General features: G+C 53.2%; 1 protein-coding gene across 1 annotated transcript; it reads right to left on the reverse strand.

Moving 5' to 3' along the window:
- Nucleotides 1-6169: 6169 nt before the first annotated feature.
- Nucleotides 6170-18063, reverse strand: BPIFB6 (BPI fold containing family B member 6). The gene is made up of 15 exons (XM_025876249.1): nt 17964-18063; nt 16592-16691; nt 15417-15521; nt 14798-14947; nt 14576-14639; nt 14081-14141; nt 13201-13292; nt 12222-12398; nt 11087-11140; nt 10540-10713; nt 9688-9755; nt 8205-8250; nt 7333-7396; nt 6821-6897; nt 6170-6202 (listed from the first exon to the last, which is right to left on the reverse strand). Exons 1-15 carry the CDS (start codon nt 18061-18063, stop codon nt 6170-6172), a joined length of 1365 nt encoding a protein of 454 aa, XP_025732034.1.
- Nucleotides 18064-18713: the final 650 nt, after the last annotated feature.

Below are 18713 nucleotides of genomic sequence, written 5' to 3' on the forward strand. Positions count from 1 at the left end.
TATCACAATTTACAATTATGCATTATGTGTTTGTGTCTTTGTTTGCCATCTCTGTAAGTTCCACGAGGTCAGGGACTGTGTCTAGGGCCTCCATGCATGATTGTGTGCTGGATGGGTACTTGCTGAGGGGGCAAGAGCTGATGGAAATCCAGCTGCGCTTCACTAGCCAACCATTTGCCCTGGCACAGGATGTGTCTGCCCAGGAGGGCACCTTTCCTCACTTGCACGAAGGTACATATGGATGCCATATGCACCGGTAGCAATCTCGGCAGTGTCTGTCTTCTTTCTTCAAGACTTGTCCCAGAGCGGCTCCCTGTAACCTCGGGGTCCCTTACAGAAGGAAATATTCCCACAGTGGGAAACCAGTTGGTTTCTAGGGCTTAAAGAAAAATGGGCATCCCTTGAGCCCTGTCCATAGGACGGTTCTGTCCTCAGCCCACCCAACCCTGCCTTTGCCCCTGGTTGAGCCCCCGTTTTCCCGTCAGTAAAATGGGATTGTTCTCCCATCACCCCCCAGGGAGCCCCAGTGCCCTCCTAGGGTGAATTCTTTCCGTGTCCGTTATTTAGATGGGACAGCAGGATGGTCGCCGGGTCAATGGTTGGGGATCTGGATGAGGCTGGGGCTGCCACAGGCTGCCTTACCCACACCTGCAGCTCCACGAGGGGTGGGTGGAGGTTCCCAGCCTCTTGCCAGCTCCTCTACCCTCTTGGGCCTGGGGGCAGCCCTTATATGCCCACAACAGCTCTGGGGACACAAAGGGGGGCACAGCCGCCAGAAATCCGTCAGTGTGTTATGTCAGAAGCAAATTGTGGTTTGTCCTGCGGGCCTGGGCTAAGCCTTCCTTCTAGGGGGAGAGGAAAGGGGGAGGGGTTGGGGGCTGGGGCTAGTGCCCAGGGGTGGGAGGGAAGGTGTGGGGCTGCAGAGGCAGCCACCTCCTCTCAGAGCTGGGAGCAGGGCGGAGTGTTAACCTACGGAGTCTCCCGCCAGGGTTCCCCAAGGGCCGCCCGGATGGCACAGAGTCTATCCCGCCTCCCACCTACGCCAAGGAGAGAAGAAAGGGAGACCCTCGGCCACCCCCTACCCCAGGCCTGGCATGGGGATGGCCATGGGGCCTGAAGAGAGGAACTCTGGGCCAACCTGGGGGAGGGGCACTAACTCCACCCCCACCTCCCAAGACTCAGTGTCCCCCAGGCTCCAGAACAGGTACTCTTTTCCCCTTCCTGAGGCTGGTGCCAATGACGGTGGAGAGAAATTCATTCATTCATCCATCAGCCATCCGTTGCAACCTTCATTCATACACCCTTTAGCAGGCGTTTATGGGGGACCTGTGGCTTGCTGGGTGCTGGGGGTACAGCAGTAAACGGAAGGAATGACCCCGACCCTGAAGGAGATGACCAATAGAACTACGATGCAAACGCACATGTTCTAGTAGCCATACTTTTTAAAAAGGTAAACAGAGACGAGTGAATTCATTCTAATAGTACGGTTTATTTAACTCAATATAACCGAAATATTATCATTTAACATTTAATCGATATATAATTATTGAGACGACTTATATTCTTTTTCTCATGTTATGTCTGCAAAATCTACTGACAGGACACCGAATTTAGACTCACCACATTTCAAGCGCTCAGTTGTCCTAGTGGACAGCGCAGCTCTGGAGGAGGGACGGGATAAACCCATGACACAGTAAGGCAGAGGCTAATGGCAAGAATAAAGCAGGGGTGGGTGCAACTTTCAATATGGTGGTCAGAGGAAGCCTCAGATTGGAGCAGGCATGCCCTTGACCTGCATGTAGAGAGGGAGTGGGCCAGGGGGATGTCTGGGGAAGGGCCCACAAGGCAGAGGGAAGGGCAGCAGGGCACAGGTGGCCGAGGAGGTGATGGGAGCCTACAGGTTACTATATGGACTTAGAGACTTTGGCTCTTGTTTGCCATCCTTCTGCAGGTACTGGCTCAGGCATCCCCCCCCAGGAAGCCTTCCTGACCCCCAAGCCGGCTGTGACCCACAGCCCCCTGGGATTCCCTCTGTTGGAGTCTGTGATGTGTATGTCTGTTGCTTTGTTTCCGGGTATTTGTGGGCCTGTCTCCTGTCGGGGGCCCGGAACCGATGCCTGGTGAGATGGGGAGGAGGGACGGTGTTTGTCTCATTCACCCCATAACCTCAGGGCCCCTACCCTTACAGTGTTCATCCTGATGATTTCAGACGCTGAGCCAGGTGACTCAACCACACCACTTTTTAAAAATCAGCTTTTTATTCAACTAGAAAGCACATACGGAGAAGGACCCGGATCCTAAGTTACAGCTCCATGCGTATTTACTGACTGAGGGCTCCAGAAGCCCCTGGTGTCCCCGCCAAGTCATTGCCCATCGAGGGCAACCACGGTCCTGACGTCCAGCACGAGGGAGGAGCTCCGTGTGCTCTCGAGGGCGCTCTGCTTTGCTGTCTACTGCTCTGTTCTGCGAGCACACCAGAGTTTGCTTCTCCGTTCTCCTGCTAGAGGCGCCTGGGCCCCCCAGAAGCGCCGGGGCCCTGCGCTCCTGCTCGCAGCCCCGAGGTACTGCCGCTCCACAGCGCCAGCAACTGGGCCCCTGCAGGGGTTCTCGGATGCTCGTTTGAGGCAGGACAGACACGGATATGTGAACCCATCAAGACGCCCCTGCGGCCGGTGGAGTCAGCATGATCGTTACCTCCCTGTGCCACACGCGGGGACCCACAGCCCTGCAAGGGGGAGCCGCGGGCCCGAGCTTACGCAGGAGTCCAGCCGGGCCAGCGGAATAACACTCCCATTTTAACCACTGCCCAGCCTGGCCCCTTGGAAGGGAGGACAGGGCTAGCTCGCTTCTGGCCTAACTTATCTTCCCCCAATTCCTTCCAGTCTCCTCCCCAAAGAAGACTCCAAGCACCCCAAGACACCTGTAAGCTGCCTCAGGCACCCAAGCCGAGTCAGACATTGGGCCTACCCATGGGAATTGAAATACATATCTCCAGGCCCCACCTGGCCACTGTGACCCAGCAGGCCAGGGCTGGGGTGCCTGGGAACAGGCAGGCTTAACAAGCATCTGGGGGCAGTCTGATGGGCAGCCAAATTGAGAGCCCCGGTGAGGGTGATGGGGAGCCAAGGAAGGGTTTAGAGCAGGGGAGGGATTTCAGGAGGACAAATATCCCCAGGCATTAGTTCCTAGAGTGAAGGCTCTGGAGGCAGAATTCTGGGGTTCAAAACCTGACTCTTACTGTCAAGTGACTTTCCCTGCAGAGCTGGGATTGCCTCATCTGCAAATTAGTGCCCACCTCACCTGAGCGGTCTGGCGGTGAAGACAAATATCCTGGCAATGGACTTTAGGGCATTAAGGAAGGGTGCCCAGGGTGCCTGAGAATTCCAGGTGATGGCGAGATCCCTGGGAAGTCGTCCCAGAGTTCAAAGTGAGCTGGGTCAGGGGAAGGCAGGGTGGGTGATGTTTGGGGTGGACACAGATTTGGGGAGCATTGTGTGGTGTTCATCTTCCCAGGGCTGGGCTGCCTGGCAGGCCCCTGAGTCAATGGCTGTGGGCCCAGGGTCAGAAACGTGAATCAAAGACCTGCTTTTTTCTTACTCTGTGACCTCGAGCCAGTCACACACCTTCTCTGGACCTTGGTTTCCTTATAGGAGGATGACGCATCCCGCTGCTGAGTGTGGTGTGACAGAGGAAGGAGGGGATTCAGACTCGGGCAGACAGGGTTCACGTCCCATCTGCACACGTGTGTGCCCTTGGGCCGGTCCCTTCACCTCTCTGAGCTTCCACTTCCTCACGTAGGGCTGGGGGAGAATGGAAGGCGAGCAGTGCCATGGGCAGAGACCCTCCATCATTACCTTCTGAGGAGGTGGGGTCACAGCACAGGGCTCCCCTGGCCAGCCCAGTCCCCATTTCTGCCTGGGATAAATCTGGGGTAACTGGCCACTCAAAGAATGTTGAAATCAGAGTAGAGGTTAGAGCATCTGACCCCCTTCTCATTTCCCAGATGGGAAGACTGAGGTCCGGAGAGGAGCTGTGGTTTGTCCAAGGCCACACAGTGTGCCCCTGGTCATACCATAGGGAGAGCCCAGACCTCCTGACTCTCACAGATTTGTGCCTCGATTTCTCCATCTGAACACCGGCCTGGGGAGGGAGGCAGTGAGGCTTCAGGTGGCCATGAGTGTACTGTAGGAACATCTAAGGGCGGGACTGGGGGAGTGGAGGGGCGTCTTTGGCATGTCCAGGGAAGGGTATCAGCCACCCCTGGATCACCCAGGCCTCTGCATCTGCCAGGCCTGCCTCAATGCTGCCATTGTCCCGGCGTTGGGGAAATGATGGGTGATGGGATTAGGCCTGCGGCGGGGGATAAGGAGACAGCCCTGGCATCCGGGCCACGGGCAAGGGAGGGCCCTCCCTCCTCTGTGGCATGGGTCCGGGCCAAGCTGGGCCAGGGCCAACCTGCCAGGGCCCCAGAGACTCCGGGAGTGCTGGCCTCCTGACCAGACCTCTGGCCACACCATATTACCCACAGACATGGAGCCCTCAGCTTCACAGACCCACCAGACCCCCCACATACAAAGACAAAGACATCCTAACAAACATCTGTACCAACACCCAGACACACAGACCCATGGCTACCAACCCAGTAATTTCCAGAGCTGGAGCACCAACTGATCACCCCCTGATGTACATTTTTTTTCAAAATTATGGATTTTTTTTTTTTACGTTCTAGCAAATGACACTGATTTTTAGGGTCCATGTAGAGTAGACTTATCTTAAAATGTATTGTTCACTTTATTATGTGTAAACATACATTTACTTTTTATTTTTTATTTCTTTATTTTTAATTGAAATATACTTGTGTACAACCTTGTGTAAATTGAAGGTGTACAACATTTACTTTTAAAAGGAGTCCATTTAGAGAACAGTAGCAGTGCCAATCTCGGAAGAGGTGATGGGGCAGATATGACAAATCCTGGGAGCCAGTCCTCACACGAGTGTTGTCTGTGAGCCCCTGGTACAGACTCCGTACACGAGAACACACCCAGACATAGATGGACACCAGAGGTCTTTTCCCACACAGACCTCTACTACTGGATCCGCCCGTCCACACACATGCCCCAGACTGCCCTGATCCATAGGCTGCCTACACACTGACAGGTGCTCACAAACACACAAGCTGGCCCTTGGCCTTGCACAATTAGCACCCCCTCCCTAACTCCAACCAGATACACCTATTCACATCTCTCTCAGCCTCAAAAACTCATTTTCATCATTTGATTTATTTAAACCTCAGGACAACGCTGCAGAAGCTGGTACTGTCATCATTCCCATTTTACAGGTGAGAAAACAGAGGTGAAGTGACTTGCCCAGGGCATACAGCAGCAAGGAGGCAAAGCCAGGACTTGAACCCAGGCAGACTGGCCCAAGAGCCCAAATTCCAATCCCAACCGTGTCCCCTTCCTGACTTGCCAGGTGGACTTGGGCCAGTTGTTCTACTTGGAGCCTTGGTCTCCTCATCTGTGAAATGGGTACAGTTCTCACGTCCTTCACGTTTTGTGAGGATTGCCGGGGCTGACACAGGAGAGCTTCTGGAAGCACACTGAGCTTCTGCAGGCTCCCTGTGGATAGGGCCATCCTCAACACAAGATCTGGGGCAAGCAGCTGAGATGGGCTGAGAGGAACTCTTCCACTTGCTCAGCTGTGTGACCTGGTGAGGAGAGTTGGTCGTGTGCCTCAACTTACTCATCTGTAAAGTGGGAATGGCCATGATTGTGTGGGTTATTGGGTGGATGAAATGAGATAGTACAAGTAAAGCCCAAAGCATGGCATTCAGCAGGCACTCCATATATGCCCATGCCTGTCCCCCAAGGCTGTGACCAGCATCCCTCAGACCCCACGCTGGTCTTATACTCCAAAACCCCCTGAAGGGGAAGAAAAGGCAGACATCAATTTACTACAAATAAAGACATCGAACCATCAGATGTTCATGAGGATCTCTCTCCCGTTTATTGCCAAGGCCCAGCCCAGGCCTGCCCGGCTCACTCCTTGTCAAAGGAGGTGGCTACTCGGCGGTAGGGGGGCCTGGCCCACCAGCTCCAGTTAGGGGCTCCTCCAGAGGGCGCAGATGGGTGGTGGCGTGTGGGCAGCCAGAAGGCGAATCCTGCCCTGGTCAGTTCAACTTCAAGTCCAGCACCAGGGCATTCTGGAAGGAAGCAAAGGGCCGGGTAGGGATGAGGGACCATCGTTCAGCATGGTTCAGGCCAGTGGCCAGGGAATGGAAGCCAGGGTGGTGTGTAGGAGCAGAGGATAAACTAGACCTGCCTGTGGCCCTTCACATCTCTAAGTGTCTGTTTTCTCAGTGGTCGAGTGGGAAGCAGCGTCCCTACCTCCCAGAGTGGAGAGATCAAATGAGAAAAAAGTACATTTAATGCTCTCAGCACAATACTTGGCATGTAGTATAAAGCTAATATTTATTACACACTAACTGTATGCCTTTAGGTGAATTATCTCAATAGCTCTCTGAGGTGGATACACTCATATTATCATCCCTATTTTAAGTCACAGAAAAAGGTAAAGTAATTTGCCTGAGATGCCAAAGAAGGAAAGTAGCAGGATTCAAGTTTCCTCCTGGGGAGCCCCTGGCCAAGGGAGGCCCAAGTTCTGAGGGGCAGGGTCTTGCTCAAGGGAGTGGTAAGATTGTACTGATGGCTGCTGCCCTCCTCGAGCCTCCTCCCTCCAGGCTGAGAGAGGCAGACTTTTGCTCATCCCTCACTGGCCAAAAGTACTGCCTGACATGGGTCTCCTTAGCTCCTTTCCTCACCTCTACTATGCCCAGCTCTGCCAGGTCGTAATCCATGTCCAGAAAGTCCGGAAGTGGGAACCCGACTTGGAGCGCACCTGAGAAACACAGTAAGAGTCATTTTAGCTGACTGCCCTGCAGTGGACTGATTACACCTTACAGCCCCTCCTTGGCCGCCTGGAGCAGAGTAGTGGGAAATAGCACAGCGACTGGCTCATGACGTCTGCCAGCCAGCGCAGGCATAGAGAACATAAGCCTGATCACCATGTATTCACATCCCAGGTCTGAGTCAAGATCTGACTCATGGTGTGGGGTCAAGAGCCAAGGGTCCCAAACTGTGCAAGGGGCTTTGTCCCCAGGCAGGTGACATTAAGACTACATTAGCTTCAAAGACCTGGCGATAGCTACCCTCTCCCTCATAGCCTCCCTTATCTGGGACCAGTGAAGGGGCTTTGAGACCACCCAGGTGGCATCCCCTCCTGCTTAGAGTGCGTCTTGACACCAGCAAAATCAAAGCTCCCTGAAGCCCTCACCATTGATGACTGGGACGTACGCTTCCTGGAGATAATCAGTAATGAAGCCAGTCAATTTCTTCTCCTGGGGTTAAGAGAGAAGGAGAGAATACCTACATCCCATCATTCGATTCAACTCAATTCAACAGATTTTGGCAGCCCTCACTTCTACTGGGTCTGGGGACCACAAGAATGAATATTAGAGACATCAAATTGTCCACCTAGCATCAAAGCTGGGCAGGACCCTGTCTGACTGTAGGCTGATGCCTTGCACCTCCACTTAGTTCCTGTTGAGTGACGTATGGGCCTTGGGTCATGGGGCAGGCACGGAGGAATTCAGGACACAGCGGGTGACCTGTGGACCCCATTTTGCTCCTACAGGAAACTCAGTGGTTTTGATCAGTCTTTCCTTCGCTACCTCTCTGTACCTCAGTTTTCCCATCTGTGAAAGTGGAATAAATAGCACCCACGCACAGGGGTTCAGTGAGTTTGGGTAAAGCACAGAGCACAGCGTAAGTGCTCAGGAAGTGTTACTGTTGTTATTATTATTATTGGTGCCTACTGGTCAGGTTCTGTCCTAGACCCTGAGGCTATAGAGACTAATAAAAAAAGACAGCTGGGTCAACCAAGCCAGCCCAGGCTGCTGCTATGCACGACAGTGTTATTAAAATCAATCCAGGAGATGTCCAGATTCTATCCAGAAAAGGAGATGGACTCAGAGAGGCTAAGTGACTTTCCCAAGGTCACACAACAAGTCAGCTGCCCCAAGCCCCACAGTTAAGATGCCCTCTTCCCTCTGCCTCCATTTCAGGGGTCATCCCTGCAGTGTCAAAGGAGAATAGGCACAGTCCTGCTCTCAAAGCACACGAGAAAGAAGCACTTGAGACACTTACGTTGAAAGCACCAATCGATGAGGACTCCTGTGACAGGCTCAGTAATCTGCATGGGGTTGGGGCGGGGGGGACAAGGCGTGGGTAAGGCAGTCAAAGCCACTGTCCCTGGCCATGGATAAAGGGGATCTCAAACACCTACAAACCCTCCCTGATGCAGAAGTCCCTATACAGCCTTCAGACCAAGTGCTCATAAGTCCCTGCTTGGATGCTACCTATGATGGGGCACTCCTCCTCACCTTTCATTACAGCCCATTTTGTTTCCTACAGCTCAAACCACTCCCGCTTCTCACTGGTCCTGACTCGTCCCTCTGGAACCCCCAGCCATGTCTATGCTCCTGCCCAAGGCCAGGCATGCAGAGGTTTGCTGCCCAACGAGTCAGCCCCATATCCTTGCAGGACACAGGATCAGGACCATTCACGTGACCCCCTCCCCTGCACAGCCTCCAGTAAGCACTAATACATGACGGCACCAAAACAGGCCATGTGATGGTCATCTGGTGGCTTTATCTTCCCAAGTTCTATTCTCTATTCAGTAGCAGACCTCCCATTTTCCACTCTCATTCCAAGGCATACAGAGTTCCAGGACGAGCACATGACTCAGATCTGGCCAGTCAGAACGTTCCATCTCTGGCATCAGGGACCAGTGTCAAATTGGTCATGTGATCCATGCTAAACCAATGAGAAGCAGCCTTGGTAATTGAGAACTATTGGACAAGAGGGGGTTGGGGTCACTTTGCCACTGCCTAGGGACAGGCTGCCTGAGAATTTAACCAACAAAGTGGACAGCAAAGACCAAGGGAGGAGGGAGATCCTGAGGATTTTGTGCACCTAAGATCCAGCCATGCTTGAAATTAAGATCTACGCCTAGAGTTTTTAATTATGTGAACCCAAAGATTCCCTTTTGGGCTTAAGCCAGTTAAGTTGGAATTGTCTCTGGCACTGAAAGAATCCTGGCCTAATACAAGTCAGATCAGAGATTAAGACAAACATAACAGCTAATGAGGAAAAGTACGATACTGAAGTAGGATAATGAGTATAATGTATGAAACCAGTGCCTCACATAGACGGAACTCTATAAATGTTAGCTGTCATTAGTAGAAGGACAGGCTTCCAGGAGAAGGTGGCATTTGAGGTGGGTGCTAGGTGGCAGGTGGCATTTGGATGACATGGACAAAAGCTTATTAATGGAAAAGGGGACATGGTCCCATGATCAGACCCACTGTGCAAGAGCCTAGTGGAAGAGCAGGAGCAGTAGTGGGAGAATTTGAGAAGGGCCTTGAGTGCCAGGCTAAGATTTGAGAAAAGATCATGCAGATAATGGGGAGCTATTGAGGATTCTAGAAAAGGGATAGTGACCAGAGCAGCCTGGCAGTGTGGGCCATGCTGGATGAATCAGAGGGAGACCCTGAAGCAGAAAACCAAGTGCTGTTGGTAATGCCTACATGACCCAACAGGGACACCAGCATGGGCAGCAGACTCCTACCTGTCTAGAGAGGTGACCATCTGCAGACGGTTCTCATGAACTGAGTACTGGATTTTCAGGTTGAAGTGCTGGCAGGTGGCAGATGGAGACAAAAGCAGGGAAAAGACAGTGGGTGCCCCATAAGGGCTGGTAAAACCAGGGGTTCCACCATCTTCCCAGCACCATTGCCATGGCAAAGCAGGGGTCTTCCTCTCTGCCCATCCCACCTTCGGGAACTGAATCTAGTAGTCTCCCCATGCCCCCAGCCCAGACTCCTCAGCATCTCTGTACCTGCCCCAGGACTGGACTCTCAAAAATATCTGGCACATTTGTAGGTCCTTGCACACACCACATTATTGCTCCAGACTTTGCACACCCTGTTATCTCTACCTGGAAGTGCCCTCTATCACCAGCATCAACCCTTTCTCTAGTCAGTCCTGCTCAACCTTCAAAACATAGCTCAGGCATCACCTCCTCTGGGAAGTCCTCTGTGATTTCCTCACCTAGATTTGAGATTTTTCTAGGCTCCCATATTTTCGTGGGTGAGCCCTTCTCAGCCTTTGTATATGCTAATGACTGTTGGAGGAAGGAAAGGAGGTAGAGAAGGAGGGAAGAAGAAAGGTAGGGAGGGAGGAGAGAGAAAGGAAGGAGTCAAATATCGACCCTCAGTTTGTTGATCTTTCTAGCCATTCAAAGGTTCAGTGGCAGAGCCAAGGATCAGACATCAGGTGACAGCTCCCAGGAGGTTAGGATCACATAATTGGGATTAATTAAGGATTTTTCAATCCATTACTTGGCTATCAACTAAAATCCTACACTCCAGCCTTGAATATCCATAAGGTAGGGCTTAAATGGGAAACAGATTCTACTCACACTTTCCAGGAGAAAGAGGGATACAGGAGCCTTGCCCCGCCGCCGAGCAGCAAACATCTCCAGGGTGCCATGGAGGTGCAGCAGGCTATTGCCTGTCCTCATGGTGACCTTGGGGGGCTTGTTTATCCTGATCTGGGTCACCAAAGGCTTCGACTTGGGATAGGCCTTAGATACCTACAGAAACCAGGACATTCCCCTGAGGGCCTACCCTCAGATGGGTGGCTTCAACTGAAACCAGGAGTCCATCATGAAATAGGTCCCTTGGACCCAGGAAACATGACATGCAAGGGCAGGGATGTGTCTATCAGGAAATAAAAGAAACAAAACAAGCAGTCTGGCTCTTTCTTATTGGACATAGAAAGTACAACTCACAAAAACTGAGCTGTTTCTATGCTGGACCCAAAGAGTACTTTATGGAGAAGTTGGGATATTCCACATCAGACAAGGGAAATGTGACCTTGAAAAGATACCTCCGAAATCCCTTGTCCCTTCAACTGGAGAACAGGGCAGGGGAGACATGGTGATCATGGGCAGTCAGGGCACTCACTTTAGGGATGAAGCCAGCCAGTGTCTTCGTGGTTTGTGGGGGCAGCTGACCAATCTATAAAATAAAAGCAAGGTTAGGATTACTGAAGCCTTCCCCTGCCCTTCCTAAAAGACACTTCCTCTGACTCTATAAGGTAAGCCCTCTGAGGTTCCCTCCAACATAATGTTATCACTCTGTGATTAAGTAGATAAGGAGCTCCTGGGTAGCCCAGACTGTGGCTTATGTGACCCAATGTCCATGGCTCTTAGCATTAGGTCAGATGCTGAGAAAATATTGGATGAAAAAGTGGCAGACAGATGGGAGAATGGATGGATGTAATGGGTGAGAGGAAGGTGGGTGGATGGATTTGTGGGTGGATAGATTGACTGGGGAAATGGATCAACAAATGAGTGTGAATGGATGCGTGGATGGATGGATAAGCACTTATGTAGGAGAATGAAAAATAGATGAGCAGGTGGATGGGGTGGGTGGAGGGAAGAAAGGAATGATGGAAGGGAGGATGGGTGGGTAATAAGATATGGAATGGTCTGATAGATGAATGGGAAAGTGGATAAGTATTGGATTGATAGGTGGGAGGATGGATGAGAAGGTACATGGATGGATGGTGGGTGCATGGATAGGAGGATGAATGGAGGGATCAGTGGTGATGGATGAAGGGTGGATGAATGGACAGATGAGTAGGAGGATGGATAATGGAGAGTTGAGTGGGTAGACGGGTGTTTGGGTGGTGAAGGATGGATGTGTATACTCACTTATTCAGTAGTACCAGACCCTGTTCTAGGTGTGGATAATATGAAGGGTGGCTGGGTGGTAGCTGGAAGCATAGAGTCTAGGGCATGAATACATGATAGCGAGATGGATGGACAAGTGGCTGATGACTGGATAAAAAAAGGTGGCTGGATGGCCAGTGCATGAGATTTGTAAGTTGATGGATAAAAACCTGGTTGCATGGACAGTTGGATGGGTGGATGAGTAGATGGTGGTTACATGGACAGAGAGATGGTGGGTGCTGGGCCAAACTGATGATAGAAACCCAAATCAGTCCCAGCACCTCCAGTCTTGGTGCTGCCCACAGCCCCAGGATAATTCTCAGAACAGACAACCAAGCAGGGACTGTCATTACGGGGCAGCTCACCTTCACATCATGGACATTCACATCGAAGGACTTCCGCAGAAGCGCCAGCTCTGCGGTGAGGAAAGTGGCCGAGAGCAGCAGCTGTGAGGAGCGTTCAGCATAGCCCTCAGGGAACTCGAAGGCCTCCCCAGCATCAGCAAGCTGGATGGTGTTGCCCTCTTGCTGCTGCACCATAGGCTGTGGGTCAGTGGGGAGAGAGATGCTCAGCCTTGGCCATGAAGGACTGTGGCTGGAGTCAAGACTCTGTCCTCTAAACTAAGTGGCGCTCAAAACCAGCCCCCAACTCAGCAAGTCACTAGATGGTAGAGCCAAGAGCAGGCTATCCTCCCAGTGTACAGATGGGTAAACTGAGGCCCGTGAGGATAAGGGAATCAGTCACTAAGCCATGGGTGGTTGCTCAGGGGATTGCTTAAGTAACCCCAGTTAATCTGACTGAGAGTTGGAGCACTCATTGATGTAGGCATGCGTTCTGATTATTCTCAGAAGGAGGTAAGTGGAAAACAACGCAGGGCTTGAAAGATCCACACTGGAGGAAGACTTCACAGGGAGATGATGTTGTAGGATTTTTCTTCCCGTTCCTGGAGGAGGCATCTCACCTGTTACCTGGAGTTCTGAAGACCAGGCTGAGGACCCAACTCTGCCACAAACTCACAGTGAGACCCTAGCCAAGTCCTGCCTCCCCCCAGGCCCCAGTGTTCCCATTGGTACAACTGGGTGAGCCACTCATTGGGAGAAGCAGACAACCTTGGCAAAGGTGTGAGTGTGGGGTCAGCGGTCCTGGAAGTCAGCTTAGGACTCAGGGTTCATGTTGAGAGCAGGAAGAAAAAGAAAGCTTCAGTGTCAGGGAACGCTCTCATAGTGGGCTTGGTCTGCCAGGGCCTGAGGGACCCTCCCACCCTCCGCACCCCAGTCCAGCCACTTCCCTGGCAGAAGCAGGCTGGTGAGAACCCCATTCCCCTGGTGGCCCCCTGGCACTTACACTGAAGTCCACTTGGATGTAGCTGGCCGTGGTGGTTGGTATGGACGTCAGGACATATTTGACTGTGCCCATCTGACCCACGGGCATGGGGGCTGTGCAAGAGGGGGTTCTACTCAGAGAGGCACCAACTGGGGGCAGGTCATAGATGCTGGCACCAGCCACCTGCTACTTGAGCTGGCCGGGGTGCCAGGGAATCTGGCCCTCTGTGTGACCCAAGGCAAGTTGCTTAGCCTCTCTGGGCCTCAGTAATTTCATTTCTAGAATGGAGGCGGCAGTGGCTGGCCTGGAAATCCCACTCCCTCACATCACTGTACAGGCACAGAGCTTGAGAGTTTCCTGAGGGGTGTTGTGGCTCAGTTCCCACAACAGACTGGCACGATCAGGATTCTTGGCTCTGTTTTACAGATGCGCAGACTGAGGCTCAGAGGAGTAAAGTGAACCAGGCCACGCTGCCGAGCACATGAGCCAGTTTTCTTCATTCCCAGCCACTGGGTTTTCCTCTCACCCCACGAGGGAACCCTATGAACCCCGAGATCACAGAGGCAGTAGATCCCCTTGGCAAAGGAAAGAGTCAGGTGTCATCACTATAGGATTACTATTCAGGGTGCAAGGTTTGTGGACAAGCCCACCAAGGTTGCTGTCCTTGGAGTCTGGGGGGTCATGGATAGAACATTGGATGGAGGACAAAGACAAAAACCCCAGAGTCCCTCAGAGCCTCAGGTTTCCCATCTGGACAGTCGGGGGATGGACAGACACCGCGACCTTAGACCTCCTCAGTCCCAAGGCTGGGCTTGGAGCAGGCCCTTGAATGAGTGGAGGCTTCCAAACCCAGCCATCCTGATGTCCCATGTGGGAGCGAGGCATGGCTGGGGCCACTCACCATTCAGGTTGGCCCACTTCCTGTTCACATACACCAGGACCGCATCGATGGCTGGACACATCTGGAAGCAGAGAAGGTCCTGGGCTGAGGGGCCGCTGCATGGAGGGTCTCACTCCTCACAGCTGAATGGTACTCCATGGGGAGACCCAAAAGCCCTGAAGGGACAGGGACTGGAGAGGAAACCTAGGCCACAAGTCACACAGAAAGTCAGTGGCAGAGCCTGGACTAGAATCCAGAGCTGCTGACCACAGCCTGCAAAATCAGCAGGGACTCGTTCCCCAGCAAATGGTAATCATTCCTCCTTCTGTGCTCATGGCAGACATCACTAGATGATCAAGGCACTTTCTTCTCCTGAGCCAGCCACAGCCTCGGAGTCCTCCTCAGCTGCGGGGTCAGTCAGTCAGGTTCACACCCGAGAGAAAACGCTCACGCCAGCTCCGGTCTGAGCACTGCCACGGATGCGGATACGGGTGGAGGCTTGCTCTGGGCACTCACCAGGCTCGGAAGAACTTTGTGTAGGGTGCTGTCCAGGAACTTGTGGACAACCTTAGGCAGCATGCTGGACACAGAGGACAGCGACAGGGCACCAATGGCAGGCAGTTAGGCACAGGACATACAGGGACACGACAAAGGAAATGCAAGGGCTCAGGACGTGGGATGCTGGGCAGGGGTAGCAAGGTGGACCCCACCCTCCTCCCCAGCCATAGAGCCCCTCACTTGCTGGGCAGGTTGGTCTTCACGCTGACCAGGATGATCTCACAGCCCTCGCTCTTAAACCTGGGGAGGCCCGTTTCCTCATCCTGCAGAAGCCGGTTGGTGGCTGTGATGTTCAGAGCCACGATGATCTCCATGTTCCCACCCATGAAGCTGGAGGGGCGGGCAAGCAGGCATCATAGACATCTTGGCCACTGTGGCCACTATCCCTGTCTCCTCTTTGCTCTTAGTCTCAGCAGCTCGGGGAGGAGGAAAGGGTGAAGCACCACCCCCACAGGACAGAAAAGAGGATGGGACCTGTCCAAGGTCCTCAAACCAGTCTTTCCTGTTCCATCTTGCTTTGGGGAACTCCTACACATCCTTTAAAACCCTTCTCAGCATCATTATCTCCCCAGAGCCTCTTCTGAGTGCCCTCACACTGTTGGGCTTCCTCTGTCCTAGGCTAATCACTCAGTCTGTGATCGTCTATGCTCAGGTCTGGTTCCCACCAAATGTAGGAACCAAATATGCACCATCTCAGAACACAGCACCCAGGTGGTTCACAGTAGGTACTCAATAGATGACACGTAAGAGTAAGACAAGGTCATCCTCCTCCCTCCCTCCCCTCTTCTGCCATACTCACCTCTTGCCAGTGATGGTCATGCCGGTGGACACACACTGGAAAATGCCTGCCCCAGGGATGAAGTTCAATGTGATGCTAGGCAGCTGCACATCCTTCACTCTCAGACTGGGAGGGGACAGACATCCACGGCAATGAGAACCGGACAGCTGAGACCCAGGTGCCCTTAACCCACTCCTCCACCACCTTGCTGGGAACTCTTGGGTAAATCCCCCATCCCATGCCACAGGGATAAGCCTGCCTCGTGGGGCCATTGTGAAACGCAAAGACCGAACACAAACCAGTTTGTACACAGAAGTACTTGTCATGTGTGAGTCGGGACACTTGGCTGTGTGATCTTGAGCTGCACCCCTCCCCTGTGGGGGCTTCAGTTTCCCCACTGGCAGAATGGGGAAGTTTGCTTAGATCAGGTTTGTTAATGGTGCCACTGTTGACATTTTGGGCAGAATAATCTTTGTTGTGGGGGGGGGGGCGGTCCTGTGTCTCGTAGGATGTTTAGCAGCATCCCTGGTCTCTACCCACTAAAGGCACAAGATGCACCTGAGTCCACCCAGTCCAACAAGCTGTGATAACCAAAAATGTTTCCAGACATTGCCAAATGTCCCTTGGAGGCAAAATCACCCATGGTTGAGAACCACTGGTCGAGATCCAGGATAACAGAGATGTGGCATATTGAACAACCCCCCACCCGTTGCTGACCTGAGCTCTCGACAGGTATTGCTGATTGACCACAGTCTATTTCCCGCTCAGTGCAGAGTGCTCAGAGCCCACCCTCCCCAGCACATCCTTCTAGGCAGCCCCTACCAATCAAGCCCATAGGGCACTTGCAATGGAACCAATTTGCCTCGTCGTTAGATGGTGGCTGATACCTTTCTGCCTCTGTCATTTGAGAACTTTTCGCGTGCATTCAGTGAGCCCCTGCTGCATGCCGGGAGTTAGAGTTTGATTTCTCAACCTCACTTCCTCCACCCAGTGACCCTGCTCATGAGACTCAGCAATTGTCTCCAGGGGATGAGTGAGGTCCAAGCAGGAGCAGTGACCTACCCGAGGTCATGCGGCAAAGCCAAGAAGAGACCCCAGGCCCTGCCCCAGCTCTCCTTCCTGCCCTCTCAGGTCCTGGTCACAGCATTCCCCAGCACCCTCTGCCCTGCCACTCCCGAGGCCCCTCCCCTGCTCACTTGGTGATGCCCTTGATGGGTTTCACCCCCGGCCGATTCTTGCCCGCCTCAGCTGCCATCTCTTCCAGGATGTGGCTCTCATCCATGGCGCTCTGCACCTCTGGAAGGGGGGTGGTGATGTCCAGAGAGATGCTTAGCTGGGCTCCTCACGGCTTTCCTGCCCAGGGCCAACCTCTCAGGCATGCCAGGCACAGGCCACTCACAAGTGGCACCACCCAGTGCCCACAGTCCCTGCGCCCCACCCTGGGCTGGGTGATCCAGGGACCCAGAGAGGAGTCACGCCCGGCCCCTGCCCTCCTCCTGCCTCATGGGGGAGACAGTCACCAGCACTGACAGTAACAAGTGACAAGAGCCATAATACGCAGACAGCTGGAGGAACAACAGGAGGGGTTTGGGCCAGGAAGAGAAGAGCTACAGAAGGCTTCCAGGAGGAGGCGTCATATCAGTTGGTCCTTGAAGGAGGGATAGGAACTTTCACCAGGAAGCAAAGACGTAAAGAAGGCTAGTCCACAAAAAATGCAAAAGTGGAGAAGCAGGGAAGAAGGTGGCATGGAGAGTCAAGAGTGAGAAATTCATCAGGGCTGGAGGGTGGAGAGGGACATGACAGGGATGGAGCAGTTTGCAGGGGGCATATCATGGGGGTCCAAACCCCAAGCTAGAGTGCTGACTTTATCTTGTAGCCCAGCCACTCTCAAAGCTGCGTGACTAGGGAGCTCTGAGAGCTTGTTGAAGAGGCAGATGCCACTGGTTCCCCGGGCCTGGAGGCCCCACCCCTGAATGGCACGGTGCCAGAAACACCTGCACAACGGTCATAGGCCAATTCCCAGAGAGGGGACAAATACCGAGCTCGAGGAACTGTCATCAGCCCTTTGCACCAGCACGTGACTTCATTTCCCCTAAAGTCGTGGAGCTAGGAGGTGGCAAATAACTTTTACTAAAGGCCCTCCAGGAGATTGTAATCTCACATTTCATTGTAAGGACTGGTCACCCTATTTCACATTAAAGGATGAGCGGACCGTAACACTGAGCAGTAACCCCTTGCCTGAGGTCACACAGCAAATTGTTAGCAGAGCTGGAATTTGGCTCCGGTCTGTCTTCCCCACAACCCACTTATGGCCCCCAGGCCTGCTATCAGGGCCAGGAGAGGCTCCGGGAAAGCAGGGTTTCCAGCTCTGCCTCCAGCTTGTGGAGGGACCTTGGACAAGTCACCCCATTTTCCCTGGGCCTCAGTTTCCTCCTCTGTAAAACGGAGGGATAATATCATTGTTGCTAACTTTATTTTGAGGATCATGGGATGCTCAAAGCCATGCAAACAGGAGCGGTCACCACCTACCACCTGCCCCCAGCCCCGCACCCGAGCCCACCAGCTCACCGCGGTTCATGATGTCCAGGCCCAGCCGCAGCAGTGCCCCGGGGTCAGCTCGGGTGTGGGTCAGCAGGCCGCAGAGTGCCAGAAACAGGATCCGCAGCATGGCTCCACCTGTGCCACGGGGCCAGAACTGGGTGCAGCCTCCCCTAGGCCCTGGTTCCCCTGGGGACCTCCCATGCTCCAGAAGAGAACAGGCACCCTGGATGGTCTTGGGGGACCGGGAGCCTTGAACTCCAGCCAGTTCAGCAAACCTCATTACTGACTTCCAGAGGAGTCGAAGAGTGTCCAGATTAAACACAGGACCTTGGGGGCACCCCAGGAAGGTCACTTGCCTTTTCTAAGAGCCTCAGTTTCCCCATCTGTGGGCATGATGTGTCCTGACCAGCCTGCATTATGGGGTTGGTGGGAGGTTCACCTGCTGCTTTTCATAAGTTCAAGGGCAGCTCAGTGCCAGGCAATGCTGGGGCTGCAGAGGGGACTGGGAATGGGGGAACCCTCTGCTCCCCTCACCCTGACACTACAGCCAATGGCATCCCTCACTTCCTCCAGCTCAGTCTCATTTCCAGAAATCTCAACTCACAGCTCCTTAAGGCCCCTTGAGATATTATCACACCAGAAGGGAAACTGAGGCACACCAAGTTCTCATAGACAGTGAGTAGAGAACTGAATAAGGACCTACTCGGGCCCTTCAAGGTTTCCAGAAAAGCCTCACCCCAACTGGACCCCCAGAAATCCCTCCTTCTTACTTACGGA

This window comes from Callorhinus ursinus, unplaced genomic scaffold (genome assembly GCF_003265705.2).
Source record: "Callorhinus ursinus isolate GAN/ISIS: 27379988/994484 unplaced genomic scaffold, GSC_fseal_2.0 scaffold38, whole genome shotgun sequence".
NCBI lineage: Eukaryota > Metazoa > Chordata > Mammalia > Carnivora > Otariidae > Callorhinus > Callorhinus ursinus.

Excerpts from the sequence above, each read along its gene's own strand:
- BPIFB6 (XM_025876249.1), bottom strand. The coding sequence starts at position 18,063 with ATGCTGCGGATCCTGTTTCTGGCACTCTGCGGCCTGCTGACCCACACC. Across the intron at positions 16,692-17,963 it reads CCTGGACATCATGAACCGCG|AGGTGCAGAGCGCCATGGAT; the intron begins GTGAGCTGGTGG and ends CCCCCCTTCCAG. Across the intron at positions 12,399-13,200 it reads ACATCCAAGTGGACTTCAGT|CCTATGGTGCAGCAGCAAGA; the intron begins GTAAGTGCCAGG and ends ACTGACCCACAG.